This window comes from Lepisosteus oculatus, chromosome 11, assembly GCF_040954835.1.
Source record: "Lepisosteus oculatus isolate fLepOcu1 chromosome 11, fLepOcu1.hap2, whole genome shotgun sequence".
Classification (NCBI taxonomy): domain Eukaryota; kingdom Metazoa; phylum Chordata; class Actinopteri; order Semionotiformes; family Lepisosteidae; genus Lepisosteus; species Lepisosteus oculatus.
In genome coordinates this window covers 15,338,585-15,356,579 of record NC_090706.1, presented here as the reverse complement: position 1 = coordinate 15,356,579, position 17,995 = coordinate 15,338,585, and the positions used below count along the sequence as shown (strand labels likewise).

Here is a 17,995-nt window from a genome sequence, read left to right as displayed (position 1 = left end):
TCCTTTAAAAAGGCCTAATTCAAAGCTTAGGTTACTGCAAGAAAAAGGCCACACTTAGTTTTCTGTGTGTTCCATAATGCTTTGAATGTCACCAGAAGCAAGGGAGAGGGCCATTGGCATGCTGCAGTCAGGCATGTCTGCCTGCATTGCCAGACGCTACAGTGTACGCCGCTCTACTGTGTCCCAAATGCAGAGGTTTCAGCAGACCGGCAGGACAGATGACTGTCCAAGATCTGGTCACTCTTGAGTGACAACACCACATCGGACCAGGACTGACGCATCAGGCTGGTTGATCTGAGAGATTGTATCAGACCTGCCACCTGTACTTCTGCTGAAACTGCTGGCAGACACAATGCCCGCATCAATGACAGGACAGTGAGGTTCCATGCTGCTGGCCTTAGAGCAAGGTGACCTGTCAGAGGCCCTCTGCTTACACCTAGATGTCACACCTGACTGCCTTGGGCCAGACAGGCTGCTCATCAGCAGTGGCATCAGGTCCTCTTCACAGATGAGTCACTCTTCAGCCTGTTCCACAGCCAGGAGGGGTAGAGCGGGGAGGAGGAGGTGTTTCTTTTTTCCATAGGTATATAACTGCCCATGGTTTGTATGTAGGCCGATATAATTTACCATGTGCGTAAAGGTAATTGGCAATGAGGAACATTCCAAAAAACTGGAAGAATGACCACTATCTCACCATCCCTTTCCTGAAGACTCGCGGGAAATGTTCCTACTAAATCTCAATTGGCTGGTAGGTCTCTGATAACACAAGACTGAAAAGGGCAGGTAATTCTTTGTACAATCCTAAATGTACTTCCTCTTCCTTTTGTGACCCTCGGTCTGTTTCATAGCCGAGTGCATAGCCTATTGACTTGTTTTACAGTTTGGCCTATTTCCTTCTACAGCCCATTGTTAATGTATGTTGTAGTGATAGGCCACTTCCTGAACAAGTCCAGAACTTGAGCTCTTTGATAAGACTTCAATCCTGCTTTACAGGGGACTATCTCAATTTTAAAAACTGCAGCATTTCATAGTCCCAAGGGAACAGGAACAGTTGGTCTATATTTTGTTTATGAACCTCTCCTCCCTAGAACCAATTCATTTGTTGCTACTAGTGATAAAAGCAGACTGCAGGGTCACTAATTCCATACAGGTCACAGGTCTTACCCTCACTTCCTATCTTCCAAGTTTCTATTTCATATCAGTCTTTGGTAACACTTGTGATTCAATTAGCTGCATAACAATAATACTCCTCAACAGGCTCCAAGGAGTTCTAGAATTCAATCTTTCATGGGTTGAACGTTTTGATTAACCAACTAAAAAAACGTGAAAAAGTCCCGTTTTTCTACTGCAACCCAACTGACAATGGCTAATATACATGCATTGAGTGCACCAGTCTGGACAAAGACTTTATGCCCTTCAGGAGTTCCGAGTCCCTCGGGTTAGGCAGGTATTTTATATAATCCATGTGTAATTGCACATCGGAAATCTGTGATGTTGCTACAGTTCTGGGTTCTAAGCAGAGTTATGGACCACATATAAATAAAACAAATGCAACAGACCTTATATTTATTCATCTTTATTCATATTCCAATTTTGATTTAGGTTAGCCATTCTTTTTCATTCTGTTCTTCTTGAGATAAAACACGTGTGAATCTTTCAATTCTAGTTGTTTGAGGGTCTGAAAGAGAGGAAAAAAAACTTGTTTCAGCAAATCATTCCAGGGATACATTTCCCACTGTGTCAAGTAATGCAACAGCATTTTCTTCTCCTGTGAGCTCTACAGAGCACTTCTAAATAGACGGGACCCTGTCAGAGACAAAAACGGAACACTCACTTGGCCCATTCGACGTTGAGGATCAGGTGATCGTAGCCAAACCCAGACACACCAGCGATGGCTCGGGCTGCATCTTCACGCCGGTGGAAACTGATGAAGGCAAATCCCTGGCAGACAAACAAAAAAATGGATATATAATACAGCCCAGGAAAAGAGAAATTACATTTCTCAGCAGGAGGAAAAAAAAACCATAAGCCTACTGCTCTGTTCTGCTGACAGGCTACAGAGCGACTTAAAAAAGGGACATCTTCTCTCTGCCCAAGCTGAGCAAAAAAAACCACCACCACACCAGGTGAAACATGATTCTGATTTTGGCAACTGTTTATAAATGCCAAAACTAAAGCATGGAGAACTTCAAATACAGATTCTACACTGGTTTAAATACCACTACTGCAGAAACTGTACACAGATCCTCAGCTTGGTTAATGCCAAGTGCAAAACATTACAGTAAGTGTCAGGAGAAATTAAAAACCGTTGGATATACTTTCGGGAGAGAAGCCTGGGACCACCTGTAAATCTGAAGCAGAGGCAAGGCTCACCTTGGACTGGCCAGTGTTCTTGTCCTTGGCCAGATAAATCCTGGAGATGGAGCCGAAGGGCCGGAAGAGCTCCTGCAGGTCGGTCTCCCGGGTGTCCTCGGACAAGTTGGTCACACGGATCGTGGCATTGTCATCAGCTGGCAGAGGCAGAGAGGAGGGGAGGGGGGTTAGAGAGGGATCAGACAAGACCCAAGGGACTGGAAGTGCCCCCTTTTCCCTACTGGGCCAAAAAACCGTGGCCAGCAGCTCTGGGATTTGAAATAGCTCCAGCCACGGGATTCACCCCAAGAGCGGACGGTTCGGCTCTCCTCTCCCTCACCGAGGTGCCAAAGAGGCAGATCTGGATGTACACCAGCGACAAGAGCACCAGGAGGGAAGAGGCCTCCAGCACATTCTGACTGGAACGCAATTCTTTACTGCCACAACAACTCGTCGCATGGGATTTCATTTGGGGAGCTCAAAGAATTAAAAGTAATCCAACCATATACAATTAAATAAAATAAACACAAGACCACCTATAATAGCCAACACACCCAAACACAAAGGGGACACATGTTTTGCGTAACGTCTTGTGTTACGAGATTTCTCCCTCAGACTGAAGAAGTCATCTTGCTTTTCGCCTTCAAGGCCATTAACTCCTCATCATCCTGGTTAAAGACATGAGCCGAGTAATAAACGCTGCCCTCTCACCTCTGCGATTCGGCTGCATGGACTCCCCACGGCGAGTGCCTCCGTCCCGCAGGCTGGGGGGCACATACTTGCCCGTCTTGCTCTGTGCTGGCTGCACAGGCTCAGGCTCTGGAAAGCAAAGGAACAGCGAGGTTTAAGCCATCTTCTTCCAATGGCAGCTCCCACACAGCTCACGAGCGCCGAAAAACTATCAGAAAAGAAACCGAGGCATGCTTAGTGGCAGAGCTCTGTGATGCGACAACCATCCATGCATTCTCTAACTTCTTCTTCTTCCAATTCAGGATTGTGGGGGGGGAAGGCCAATCCATCACAGGGCAGACACACACTCACACCTGGGTCAATTTTCCTAGAAAAAATGATAAGGCTACCAGTATGTGGACTGTGGGAGGACACTAGAGCACCCAGAGGAAACCCAAGGGAACACGGAGAGAAACTCCACACAGACAGCACCCCAGTATTTTACACAGGGGAATTGAACCCAGGGCCGCAATGCTGTGAGGCAGCCATGCTAACCACAGCCACAGTTTTGAGCTAAACCAACCTTCCCAGCTCTTTGAATGCGATACTGACGGCCTCAGTTCTCTGAACAAGAAGGCTCTGAACTAGAGGCTCTCGGGACTGATAGGCAAGGACCTTGGCGTTTGTTTGCGCTGAACCCGTTGCCTAACCAGCACCTATAGCAATGACACCCACAGATGGGGTTTTTTCACAACCGCCAGTATTTTACACCCATCCCATTCGGCAATCGCTGCTTGTTTAAGGTGTGGGTCGCTGGCTACAGCCCCGGGTGCCTGCGCCGTACAGGAAAGCCAGTGCCCACCTCCCAGAGGAGCAGCGCGTCTCTCGCCAATGTCTCTGCAAGCTTGCCGGCACCCAGCCAGCTGCGGGAGCCTGGGTTTCCCTGAAGGCCTGAGCAGACGCCTGCCCCCCCCCCAGCCAGCCCGGGCCATGAGATGGAGCCCAGGGCTTGAGGAATCCTGTCACCCTCAGCTGGCGACGAGTCTGAACCGGCCACCTGTGCACAGGCACACAGGTCAGGGGTCACGCGCCACCTTTACCGTTTGAACCAGCTGAAACCCCCCCCCCTCCCTGCATGCCCTCTTAACCACTTTCATCCAGCTAAGCTGTGTGGGAGGCAGCCAAAAGATCAGGACACTGCAACGAGAAACATCTTAGAACAGTGCAGCATCAGGAGGCAGCAGGTCCAGTACCAGAGGTCTTCTCCTTCTCCCCAGTGGACAGCCCCAGCTGCTCTGCCAGCTCCTTCTGCATGGGCCCCAGGGTGTCCTTGTACGGACAGCGGGTGGTCCAGTGATCGCCTTTGCAGATCCGGCAGGAGACGATTTTCTGGCACCTTATCCTGTTTAATGCATCATCCTGGTCATCCTGGCTATTCAGATCCTAATGGGGGAAAAAAAAGAGAAAACTATCAGATACCCTGTCTCTCACGTCTCTGCTTTCTTAACTCAAAGACCAGCTATTGGAAACACACTAGCAGGCCACGCCTCCTTGATTTTAAACTGATTATTACAATGCCATTGATACACTTTAAGAAGATAATCCCCACTGCAACTCTGAAGCAGTGCTTAACAGAGGGTCTAGAGTGCCGCTAAAAACCTAAACTGCTTTGGAAAACATGAATAAGCCAGAGATATTCCACACCCAAAGTCGCTAATACATGCAGCCAAAGTAACATGGGAATTTGATAACAGTGATAATCAAAGCAAATTGATCAATGATCGTTATTAGCCATCCACCGTGCATCGCTGTCCTGAGGCAAGCCTGAACCACACCGCTCGGTTTTTGCTTCGTGGTTTTTCGGCTTCTGCCACAGGCTGCCCGCTGCTCGACCGCGCCACCGGCTCACCTCCTTGCTGGAAATGAAGGTCATGAAGACGTCGTCGCTGACCGTGGTAGTGGCCACATTCGGTCCTGGCGCGTCGTACTCAGAATTTCCAAACTTCTTCCAGTTCTGGTAATCAACCGGAACAAAAAAAAAGTTATAAAGCAAACCTCGTGGAGATCTTACCAGCAAGATCTCCATCCCCTCTTCGGTACTCGTGAATAGATGAAACAAGAAACACCCAAGTTGATCTATTTCCATTCTCGACCCCAAGACCCCCACATCACCCTGGAGTCAGGATCCACCCAGGGATCAGATCTCCCTTGGAAGCCCTTGGAGTCGAATCTCGCTTCATCGAGACATCAAGACACCAACCAGACATCAAGAGACAGATCAAAATACCCAAACAAAGAGGTATCCACTGCTGCTGAATATTCCCTTCGCACAATCAACCCCTTCACTGCTTAATAAGAGAACTGATTTGAACTGTTTGACTCTTTTCAGATCTTAAACATGTCGCTTTTTGACTGCTGCGCTTTATAAATTAAACTAAACTTCTGAGCAGAAAAACAAAATGCCAATATTCCATCTCAAGCAGCTTGTTAGTCCAAATAAGGCTTCAATTATGTAATCAGGCCCAGCTGGAATGGGCCGGCCAGTGTCAGGTCCTACAGGATTAGGGATGGGAACTCCCTGCACTAGCATTAAATAAAAGAGGTCTCCCCTTCCCAGAAGAATGCTCACTTGAGAAACGGGGCCAAATGACACAAAAATAAACATTACTAAAGTGCACATTCACAGACCAAAGGGAGGACAGCCCAGCCGTGCCTGACAGAACGCAAACACACTAAACACACCCACACATCAGTCAGACAGCTCAGTACCTTTCTCCTGGCGACAGCCTTTGATGCTTTTCTGGTCTCGATTTTGAAGGTGCGAACAATCTGGAAGGACAAACAACACTTGGTTCTATTAGTAGTTCAGGTGGGTAGCTGCGTCAGCATGCGTAGGCTGCAAAGGAACAAGTAATAGATTATTCCATGCTGAAAAAAAGAAGAAAGAGAACACAACGTTTCAGCCATGGAGCCTTGACACCTGAAGAAGGCTCCATGGCCGAAACATTGTGTTCTCTTTCTTCTTTTTTTAAGCATGGAATAAGCCTATTACATGGTTCTGTGCCCATCTTGTGAAACATTTCAGGATCAACCCAGAAGCACAGGGGTGGGGGTATTTAATATGCTCCAATAGCAGCAGCCAAAGGTCAGGATGGAATCACACTGTGTTCTCACCTCTCTTTTGCTTCCCTAAGCAGTAGGACTGAAAACCTGACCGCAAAATCTGAAAATTAATACCCAAATGCAATCTGACCAAAAATAGCTACTCTTCCGTGATAAACCCATTTGAAACCCCTGAACGTCAGCTCTGAGAACTTTCTGAAGATTGTTAATCTCTTCCAGACACCACAGAGCACAGCCTATCTGGTAATTGCATACAACTGAGCAGAGTGTTCAACTCTTCAAAAACTCACCTTAACCTTCTTTCCATCCTCATCTATCTTATACTCCGTAAGAGTTTTTATATTCCCTTTTATTGTCTCTTTGGGCGATGGAAGTGTTCCTGAAAAAAAAAAACAACAGCAGCACTTCAATTAAAACATACAGTATTCCTTCGGGATACTATAGGACTATAGATCAGGACACATATACATTGTTACAGGTCAAGCTAATTAACTTAGGAAACTGATTGGCTTAGTTAATTATGACATGTCATCATTGACAGCTACAGAGCATTGACATTTGTATTTGAAATAGTTTCTACAGAGAGTTGTATCTCAAAAACATTGTAATATTTGAAGACCCGTATTCAGTCAGTCCTGATGAGATCGATAGCAGCGTTATATTAACACTTCTTCTAAAAAGCTCTCTTGTTTATAGTCTTAGAGTTCTAACGGTTACAAAGGTGCTGCCAGTATTTCGAAGTGCGTGTATTATATCACCTACGACGGTCCTTAATAATGTACAACGTAAAACTAAGCCATCGTCCTGTAACCAGCTGCAAATATCCTTTAACTGCTGTTCGTGAAAACGAAAATAAACACGTATTGTCATTACGGTGAGGTAAGCACTCTGCTGGCGAGCCTATTTTATGGCATTTCTAGTATTTTACATAATACACTGAATCATCACACGTGTGAAACGGGTGCTTCTCGGCCTGTGCTCAGACCTTTTCCGACTAGGTCCTCCTCACCTTCGTCGCCCTCTTCTTCAACTTGATCAGCCCAACTGGGCTTAGAACTGGGAAAAGAGAGAACGCTGATCAGAAACGTACTTAATACTTTAAGTTAAATGCCAGTAAAAGGTGATTTTATTCACACAGACTTACTCGTATTCTCCAGACGGCATCCCTTCGCTCTGTCTCAGCGCGTAGAAAGACCGACAATGGCAGAAAACAGGCAAGATCGGTTGATTTATTTTCGAGGCCTCGCTATTCCTGTAACAGCGACGCCTACTGCCTGGGAGGAGTTATAAACCCTTCCCAACCGCAGCCGGTACAACACTGAAGAAATCCCGATTGCATGTTGTGTACTGTGGTACTGTACTTTACGTCGATGTTTATAATAATGAATTAATACCTAGTGTCTCCTATGCTTTGATGTCAAATACTAGGTCCTCCGAGGTGTTTAGGTGTGAGTGAAGAAGAAGGACCATTCACTACCTTTGCTGTAACTGTGCCTCCTGCTATTCTAAGGCGTGTAATAAGTGTTAGATAATATGATAAATTGTATAGCATGGAAAAAACTTTTTCTTTTAAGGTGGCTGTTTTGCAAAGTAACAAAATAACTGCGGGCAGCAGCCCCTTTTCAAAAACTGGGGTCCAGTTTAATTGTCCCGTTCACGCGTTCCGGGTCGTCGCTCCGCCTCTCTGTTCTGCTCCGTGAAGGAGGCCGCGACCGGACACTTTGTGAGCCTGACCACTACCACGAAAGATGGAAGAAATGAAGCCTAAAGGACATAGGGGGTTTATTTGTAAAGAGGCATGACACACTGGCATGACACATTTCTCGCAACAGGCGTCGTGTCTCGCTTCCCCATGCTAAATAAATTTGTGCTGTCTTTTTTTGTGGTCTCCTTTAAACAACAACAACCTATTAATCCATAACCGATGCCCCATGATGTCTTATGAAGAGGGAAAGAGCTCATAACGCAGGCAGGTAGACGGTAGCTAGACAAACTGTACACCCTGCTTATGTTCTAGTTTCGCTATAAATTAGCCTCCGACTCCCATGTGTATATATATATATTACCAAAAAAAATACGATGCAAATCGGAGAGTGTTGTTGCGAAGTACATCTGTGGACATGCTGGTAAATATTTGCATCCTGTGTCTTATTAACAGTTTTTATGAGTGTTTTACTGTTGGGCCCAATTGCTACGTTAAATAATGAGTAACGGACAACATAACGTTATCAGATTGTTAAAAAGCGACAGGTGATGAGGTTATTTCACGCCGGGCCTTTTACAACTATAACTAACGGCCGACATACGGGTTATAGAGCCGGTTGCAGCGCAGTTATGACACCGCCCTCTGCTCCCCTGCGTATAACGAGAATGTTGGCCGCCCGGAGTGACGGAGGCCTTTTTTAGCTCAGCCGGCAATATCCCTGTTGGGCGGCACAGGAGCCCCTGAGGCGGGGGACGAACCGGGGCAGGAGCGGCAAGGAGAGCAGAGGGCGGTACCATCACCGCGCTGCAACCGGCTCGCAGTCCCTGGGAACTCCCCAAAAACCCATCGAGGCCCCTGAGCTTCACTCAAGGACACCCCACTTCGCCTTCACTAATTCGGGTGGTTAAAATCTGTGTCAGGGGTGTCAGACACGGTTCTGGGACAATCCAGCGTCTTTTCTTCCAGTCCGAAAAGCCAATTAACCTCTTTGTTTTCTTAGCTCTCTTAAGGACTTTGAAAGTTTTTTTTTGTTAGAAACATTTATCTCATTGGCGGTACAGTTATCTATATACCTAGTAAGACCTCAGGCCCAGATACGGACTAGAGTTCCCCAGTAAAGTATATAATTAGATCCATTATGTACCCCCCAGAACCCTGTGGCCCTGCAGGATTCCCCTGCTCCTAGAATCCTTCTAGTTGAGTATGTTTCCACGTTGTTCTTTCTTTCTTGGTTCAAACGATTCTTCCAACAGGCAGCTGTAGCATTTGCGGATATTCAAACGTATTGAAACACACTCTCCATCAATAACGCCAATCAGTGATTATTCATTCACAGCGCGTCTTTTTCAAAACAAAGAAAACAAACCCACTTAAAGAAGGAAAAACGGCGACATTTCCGTGTTTACAACCGTGACATGTAAAAACAGGTTATCTCATTTACAACAACCAGATTAATAATTCAGTTTTTAATGCCTGTTATTGTTTTTTTTAGGCGCAGTTATTATCAGTGTGTTGCAATTCGTTACGATGTGTAGGCAATGCAGGCTAGACTAATACATGCGTTTGTTAATAAAAGTGAAATGTATCAATAGTGAAGTTTAATATCTATTTTTATTAGCAGATGTACTACAACTAATGCCAGGAGGGTCTTTAGTATGCGATAGTGAATTTTTACATATCCTGGGGAGTGCAGCGAGTCTAAATTAAGAAAACATATTTAAATGGAGTGTAACGCTTAACGTGTTCTGTCATTATCTGGGTGTTATTTAGTAGATCTGTTGTATTTTATGTGTTTCCCAGGGAAAGCAGGGCTTTGGGGGGGGGGGGGGGGAGGTGTTGGGGTACAGAGAATAACTTGTTTAGGCAAATGTAAGGGTGCATTAAAGAAAATAAAACTCTCATCGTCCGTCATCTTTTAAAGGTGATTATTTAAGACACTTATTCGGAACAGCGTCCCTTCTCTTATCTGTGGTTGTGGTCCAGTAGAAACGGTGGTGAAACCGCCGGAATGTGCGGAAAGTCTTGGAGACGGAGCAGGGGGCTCGTCCAGTCGAGACCAAGATTGTGTAGGACCGCACACGCCCCAGCGACAGTGCTGGCTTTCAGTGGACTGGCACACTGGTCACAGGAGAGGCCAGCAAGACGCTGTGTTTAAAATTACAAAGGTTCACAAGGTCAGAGGAACGGCAGGAAAGTGCCTGAAAAGATCTGTTCCCGAAGTCTCCCAAGTTCACCTGTTAGAGCTGCGAATGTAAATTTACTTTTTACTTACAGGTGAAGTTCACTCCAGTGTACCAGCACCTTGCTGTATATTAACCGTGATTATATTTCAGAAATAAAATTGCTAAAGCTATTGGACATTAGCTGTTGCTTGTTGTAACGATGTGCTAACTCGGCTGTAAGGAATACGCACTACCTGCTTTTGTCAGTCAGCGCTCAACTTAAACAACTTAAAATTCTAATTCACCATCTCAAACGGTGAAGACCGTTAAACATACATTAAAAAAAACTCTTAGATGAAGTGCAACAAACTTAGCCCCTGAGTGACACCACACTTACATTCGTGTCCGCAATAGTATAAATATAACTTACACACGAAACCAAAACAGCGACGTGTTGACTTCCGTATGAATCATTTATCAATGAAAATAAAAGCGGTTATAGTACAGTACGGGCTCAAACTCCAGCCCGCTGCTGCTGTTCTCATTTTGTGATGAATTACAATTGAGTACCGCGTCAGTAATTACGTACCCTTATCTGGTATAAAAGCCGTTCTTAAATTTTAATAACATTTAATTTCCAGGGACATTCAGTTATATTTACTAACACGAGAAAAAAAAAGTAATAATCGTGGCCTACATATTAACTTGCTGATCAGATTAGTATAAATGTTCTGATTCGGAGTCCCCTGCAGTCGTGCTAATTAGAACAACACCAACGCTGAGCAGAAGTTCAGCTGCTCTCCCGCTGGGCTCAGAGCTGGAGATGATCTCCAGATAGCACCGCATTAACTAGTCCGCCGAGTGCTAAATCCGAAGGTTCGTTGTAATTGACCTCTTAAGACTGATTTAGATGAACTAATTGCACTAGGGATAGTTAGGATCTGTGAAATTAGGCATGCTTTTTAATACTTGAGTATAAGTATACTTTTAATATTTGAGTGGAGTGTCCAGAAAAGCGCTATACAAGTGTAAGCAATTATTAATTATTATTAATACCGTTGGACCATCGTTTTGAATGTTGGTTTCTCCTTTACCCATATAAAACTTGCGGTTAAAACAGAAGTGCACGTGAAGGTATATCTGATCGAGTCTGTTTGACAAGTCCGTCTCTGTATCCACCTCATATCTGACAGAGTGAAAATCCGCAAAGCCATCATTTAATTTGTCACTCGATGGCGCACGATTTAACGAAAATAGCCGGGTAGACCACAGTTTCAACATTTTAGCAAAAAGGGTCTCTTTATGTCCTTCTCGCAAGACTGCAACACATTTTGCATATTAAAAAAAAATCCCCCAGCCTTTCGACCTCCCACGCACACACCGATGCATGTTTCCAAGCGACACCTGCTTTGTGAATTCAGACCTCGTTTGTCTCGAATGCGGTTTTTGCTGCAGTTCCTAGGCTAGCTTCGTAGAACACGTTAATTTAACCTTTTAATCATTCTCTCGTTTATTTGTACTATACCAGCGTACAAAGCACCACCGCTTCGGTTTCGCTCTATAACTTTAATTACAGTTCCCTGCTTTAGTAGCATCTAGATGGCAGCAGCTGTTACTTTGGGTTCATTGCAATTAAGAACAGGTTTAGCACGGGGTTGTGGACTAATTTCAGCGGCCACGTTCATTGCAATTGGTTTTAAATTAGTAGTTTAGCACGGAGCTGCGTGCTAACCACGGGCTAGACCCCAGTTAGCGCGCTGCTTTCAGCTCGTTGCAAATAACCCAGGACGACCAACGCTGATCAGGATGGGTGAGAATTCAGTCTTTTGTGTGATCAAACCAACTGTCAACCATTTGCATGTAGGACGGCTTGTATGTTTTAACGGGAAAATGTGGTTACGATTTCTTGTGTTCAAGGGTATTCTTCAACAAAATTGTGCTGTATAAAAAGATCCTAATTTTTGATTGATGATTGATTACATTCACGCAACTGTTCAATGCAAATATGCATCATCCAGATAGGGCTACACATTGGTGGTGGTGGAAGGGAGTCCCCATTACCTGTAAAGCTCTTTGAGTGGATGGTGATGATTATTATTATTATTAAGAAGCAGGTCCAATCATCAGAAAACTGACTGGGCCCCTTGTCTGCCAATTGAAAATCCAACCATTTCTGAAAATGTTTGAAATTGTGTGATTTCTGAAAGCTGACGTCATCCTAGAGCCAGTCAGTCGGAGGCGTCGCCAGCGTGGATTTGAAACCCCGCGTGGAGGACATGCGAACTCCACACACAAAAAAGGTGCTTCAGTCCAGACCCAAAAGCTGGACGTCGGGGGCATTGAGTGCGGCTCCTCCGCTGAGAATAATAAATCTGTGAGAAGAACGAACAACCAACTGTGGATAAGAGCGTTATTAGTGTGTGGAAGCCGATGTCCTTCCACAGCACGGAACTCTGAAGCTGCAGAGAAGCGCAAGGGGTGAATACACGTGTTCAGAGTGACCAGCCCCTCGGTCACTTGGTTGTACCACGTAGAGGGGCTGAGGTTGAGACACAGGTTGGCGTTCCCGAGGATGTGACGAGGAGCGAAAGACATCGAATACAGAAAAAAAACGACCGCAACACCCATCAGGGCTAACTTTTTTCCTCAGTTTTTCCAGACTGGCCGCAGGAAAGGCACAGCGCAGCCACGTCCCGCCGGGATTGAGAAGATGCTGCCGTACGGGTTGCTAGTGAAGAGGAACCGCTGGGCCTTGCACAGTCTCCCCGAAGAGCCAGTCCTGACCACCGGCCTAACAGCATACCAGCAGGGGCAGGGAGAGCAGATGGAGGAGGCCTGTGTCCCAGGTGCTGCGCTCTCGCGCCTGAAGCAGCCAGACTGCCAGGGTGTTGCCGAGCAACCCGCCGCCGCACTCTGTCCCCGACACCGGGGGCCTGTGAGTGGCCTTGCTCGCTGGGACAGGTTGTGGCTCCCCCACAATTCTGAAATGGACAAAGTGGTTAGAAAATGAACAGTATCAGTTTCACAATGCTGGATTGTAAAAATCATATTAACAGCCTTTTTTGGGGTTTTATCAAATGATCAGAACCAAGTGCTAGTCACACTCATGATTTAATCAAGTACTAATGAAAGGCGTTCCTTGTACCACATGTAAGATCAGATTATCTATTACATTTTATTTCCCATATACAATTTCTTGCATTAGGAATTCACCTTTTCACATACCCCAACTTGCTCTCCATGAGACACACAGACAGGGAGAGGAGCACAGGGTCAGCCATTTATACAGCACCCCTGGAGCAACTGGGGTTAAGGGCCTTGCTCAGGGGCCCAACAGAGTAGGATTCCTCTGCCAGCCATGGGATTTGGACCAGCAACCTACCAGCCGCAGGGGTAGAGCCTTAGCCACAGAGCTACCACACCACCCTAATGTGTGGTGTATGTTCGCTTGTTTTGAGCAACTCATTGCACAGTGGTATACTTTTTAAAGAGCAGAAGGTGTACTTTTGTTAGAAGTGTTGTGCAACCGATTATTGCTTTTAAACTTCGAGTACATCACGAAACTGCCCTTTCTCATTTTAAATTGCATGCACGGCGTCTGTCAAAAGGTACTCGGACCCATTACATTTTTCCAAAACACATAAACCTGAATGTTCAAAACTGAGAACTTAAGGTAGAGTAAATATCCGCAAAAACTGAGGAGAAAAAAAAGGAGGGGTGTTGGTTGCATATGTATTCAGACCTGTGAACTTCATCTTTGATTGAAACAACTTTGGCAGCAATTACAGCTACAGGTCTTTGAGCCTGGATGAGTCCAGGTGTTTCCATCATAAAAGTAATCATAAATCAGTAGAGCTGTGAAGAGACGGAATGCTGGTTTGGTGAGAGAAGTGGGCAAGTGGCCCAGGGAGGAAGAGAAGGTATGATGAAGAGTTCTAGAAAAAGATTTGGAGGAAGGCCTAGTGGGTCGCAGCAGGTGTAGGCTGTAGTAGTTTGGGTGGGTAGCTGCGTCAGCAAGCGTAGGCTGCAAAGGAACAAGTAATAGGTTTTAAAAAAAAATTGCACCCAGAAGCCATTCAACTAATCGTGTGGTTTGTTAAGGAAATTTTGCACACCTAAATTAATTTAGACTCGCCACACAAAGTATTTGAATACACCTGTAATCACTTTTCCATTTGTCTTTCATCGGAATGATTTCCTTCATCTGTCACGACCACCAGCCAGCGGAGATCAACACGTAAGCGAGCCAATCAGCACCAGCAGCGGATTACTACTAACAAGCGCCGCCGCACGAGTTAACACGCCTGCATTGCTCTACCGTGCGGCACGCCGGGTTATTTATACCATTCGCACCTGATTCCCGTTGCTCGGTATTGGGTTCTCTTCTTGTTGCTCAGCCTAGCGTTCTCACCCCCCTCTTTTGCCTTCCTGGAATTCTGCCTGCACCTTTTGCCTTCGGACTTCGGATCTCGTCTCGCCCTTTGGATTGTTTGCTATCATTGCCTGTTTTGGATTTGACCCTGAAGCTCTCCTTTCTACTACGATTCTGTCTCACGTTTTGGATTGTTCGCCACCAGTGCCTTTACCGGATTTCGACTTACCTTCGCCTTCGGACTACGGCTCAGCTCCTGGATTTGCTCGGTACGTTTACTTACCTCCCTGCGACTCCTGCATCTGCATCGGATCCTTTTCACCTCTACAGAGCAGCGTTACAGAATACCGAGCCGAATTATGGATCCCGCAGACGCACAGACCCTTCGTTCCCTTCTCCCGCAGCAATCCCAGACCATCGCCCAGCTTCAATCTTCTCTCCAACTGCTCACTAACCAAGTCGCCTGGCTTTTTTCTTCCCCTGTTTCGCCGGCTCCCGCACCGATTCCTACAACGCCTTTTTTACAAACACCTGCTCCAACCACCGCGGCCCCGCCCACCACTCCCTCAACTTTACCATTTGTTCTCCCGGAGAAGTATGACGGCAATCCTGCAGGCTGCAGGGGCTTTATTGCCCAGTGCTCCCTGGCTTTTCAGCTGCAGCCTGAGCGTTTTTCTACTTCTCGACAGAGGATCGGATTCGCACTTTCCTTGCTCACAGGCAAAGCATTGGATTGGGCTGCAGTATTGCTTGCTAGAGGAGAGCAGCTGTTCTCTGACTTTCAGCTTTTCGCTGACCGTCTCCAGGCGCGTTTTTCTCAAAGCAACCCGGATTTGACTTGCCTTCGGCTTTCCTCTCTTCGCCAGGGCGACAGACCACTGCAAGATTATGTGGCTGAATTCCAAGCCCTCGCCACGGAGTCTGCCTGGAACCCGGAAGCTTTGGTTTGCCTCTTCGCTAAGGGTCTCTCGGAGGATCTAAAGGACCACCTGGTGCTCATGTCCTTACCAACCTGGTCTCTAGAGGCGGCTATCGCTGCTGTAGTTGAATTGGACACTCGCATTCGGCTGCGGAGAGCGGAGAGACACCCAGGAAGCAGACCTGTGCGGCCCATGGGTCCTCCCCTCGTGGCGCCCACCCTGCCACATGCACCCCTGTCCTTGGAGGAAAAGGAAAGGCGCCGTCAGGAGGGGCTGTGTCTGTACTGCTCTGCGTCGGGTCATCTGCTCGCTACTTGTCCTTTGAGACCCCCACATCCACCTCGAGCTCCCCCACTGCCTACTGTTAGTGTCAGTAGTGCTGTTTTTTCACAATCCTCTTCAGGGCCTTTATTCCCAGCTGAGATTTCCTGGATGGACACGCACCTTCCCCTTTCGGTTTTGGTGGATTCAGGGGCAGCTGGGAATTTTATGGATGCCTCTTTTGCTAAGAAGTGGGATATTCCTCTTGCTCCGCTTTCACCCCCTATCTGCATTCAAACGTTGGATGGGTCACCGATCGCTCCTGGACGTATTTCCTGGCAGACCATTCCCCTATCCCTTACTGTTGGTGCCACTCACGTGGAGGACATTTCACTCCTTCTCTTGGACTCCCCCGCTTACCCTGTGATCCTGGGCCTTCCCTGGCTCAAAAAGCATGATCCCCACATCTCCTGGGCCAAGAATGAGATCATTGCCTGGAGCCAGGCCTGTCGTGACAACTGTTGTCGTCCTCCACTCAAGGTTGCTGCTTCAGTAAACCTCTTGGAAGAACACTCTATTATTCCCCCCCAATATGCACATTTGAAGCAAGCCTTTGACAAACAGAAAGCTCTATCGCTCCCCCCTCACCGCACCTATGACTGTGCAATAGATTTGCTTCCAGGAGCACTCCCACCCAAAGGACGGATCTACCCGCTCACTCAGACGGAGAATGAAGCCCTGCAGGATTATATCAAGGAGGCCCTGAATTCTGGTTTTATTCGTCCCTCCTCGTCCCCAGCCTGTGCTGGGTTCTTCTTCATAGGGAAGAAGGACGGCTCCTTGAGGCCGTGTATTGATTACAGAGGCCTGAACTCCATTACAGTCAAACATCCCTACCCCTTGCCTTTAATCCCAGCCGCTCTGGAGTCCCTACGTGGAGCCTCCATTTTCTCAAAACTAGATCTACGAGGGGCTTATAATTTAATCAGGATCCGTGAAGGGGATGAGTGGAAGACAGCCTTTATGACCACGCACGGCCACTATGAATATCAGGTGATGCCTTTTGGACTCGCTAATGCCCCGGCAGTCTTCCAATCCTTTATAAATGACATCTTCAGGGACATTATTGGAAAATTTGTCTTGGTATACTTGGATGACATCCTCATTTTTTCCACCGACCCTCAGGAACATGTCCATCACGTCCAGGAGGTCTTGTCCAGACTCATCGACAACCAGCTCTACGCCAAGCTTGAGAAATGCATTTTTCATGCTTCTAAGATTCACTTTCTGGGCTACATTATTTCTCCTCTTGGAGTCGAGATGGACTCAGCCAAGGTGGCAGCTATCAATGATTGGCCTGTGCCACGTAATTTGAAGCAAATCCAACGCTTTCTAGGTTTTGCCAACTTCTACAGGCGATTCATCCGGAACTTTAGCTCCGTGGTGGCGCCCATTACGGCTCTGACCCGCAACCGTCCTAGTCGGGGTAAATGGAATCCGGAGGCTAACCAGGCATTCCTGCGCTTGAAACGTCTCTTCAGCTCCGCTCCTCTTCTACGGCATCCGGATCCCTCCCGGCCTTTCATTGTTGAAGTTGACGCCTCTGCCCATGGGGTTGGTGCAGTCCTCTCCCAGCGCCTCGAAGAGGATCGCCTCCCTCATCCATGTGCTTTCTTTTCCAAGAAGCTCTCTCCTGCTGAGGTTAACTATGATGTGGGCAATCGGGAACTCCTAGCTATCAAGCTGGCCCTCGAGGAATGGAGACACTGGCTGGAGGGGGCTCAGCACCCCTTTGTCATTATTACGGACCATAAGAACCTGTCCTATATTCAATCTGCCAAGCGCCTCAACTCGCGTCAGGCCCGTTGGTCACTTTTCTTTTCTCGTTTCAATTTTGTCATCACTTACACTCCTGGCTCGAAGAATGGGAGGGCTGATGCACTCTCTCGGCTCCATGACCCCCCAGACCTGGACGACACACCTGAACCAATCATCTCTCCTAACAGAATCGTGGCAGCAATTCATTGCTCCATTGAAGATCAGGTCAGGCGTGCCCTCAACGGAACTACAGTTCCTCTGTGCTGCCCCCCGGATAAGCTTTTCGTCCCGAACAACTTACGTTCTGCGGTTTTGCAGTGGGGACATGATTCCCGGTTTGCCGGCCACCCGGGATGCAGACGCACTCTGGACCTCCTCACCAGGGACTTTTGGTGGCCTTCCATGCGATCTGATGCAGCAGAGTATGTCCGGGCTTGCCCGGTCTGTGCCAGGAGCAAGACTCCACGCTCTAGGAAGGCTGGCCTCCTTCACCCCCTTCCAATCCCACACCGCCCTTGGTCCCACATAGCTGTTGACTTCATTACGGACCTTCCTAACAGTCAGGGTCATACGGTAATCATGGTGGTCTCCGATCGTTTTTCCAAAGCAGCCC

General features: G+C 47.1%; 1 protein-coding gene across 2 annotated transcripts; it reads right to left on the bottom strand.

Moving 5' to 3' along the window:
- Positions 1-1,560: 1,560 nt before the first annotated feature.
- Positions 1,561-7,358, bottom strand: eif3g (eukaryotic translation initiation factor 3, subunit G). Of its 2 annotated transcripts, none has more exons than XM_015349155.2 (10): positions 7,289-7,358; positions 7,130-7,200; positions 6,435-6,523; positions 5,791-5,850; positions 4,931-5,035; positions 4,275-4,464; positions 3,064-3,171; positions 2,374-2,510; positions 1,835-1,941; positions 1,561-1,678 (listed from the first exon to the last, which is right to left on the bottom strand). In XM_015349155.2, the coding sequence occupies exons 1-10, from the start codon at positions 7,306-7,308 to the stop codon at positions 1,663-1,665; spliced, it is 903 nt and encodes a 300-aa protein (XP_015204641.1). In that variant the 5' UTR covers positions 7,309-7,358; the 3' UTR covers positions 1,561-1,662. The 2 variants fall into 2 exon arrangements, with proteins under 2 accessions (XP_015204641.1, XP_006631650.2); XM_006631587.3 differs by having other exon boundaries at positions 7,154-7,200; positions 7,289-7,349.
- Positions 7,359-17,995: the final 10,637 nt, after the last annotated feature.

Coding starts and splice junctions, on each gene's coding strand:
- eif3g (XM_015349155.2), bottom strand. CDS start 7,308: ATGCCGTCTGGAGAATACGA. Junction 4,465..4,930: donor CCTTCATTTCCAGCAAGGAG/GTGAGCCGGTGG, acceptor TTCCCCCATTAG/GATCTGAATAGCCAGGATGA. Junction 1,942..2,373: donor AGAACACTGGCCAGTCCAAG/GTGAGCCTTGCC, acceptor TTTGTCTGCCAG/GGATTTGCCTTCATCAGTTT.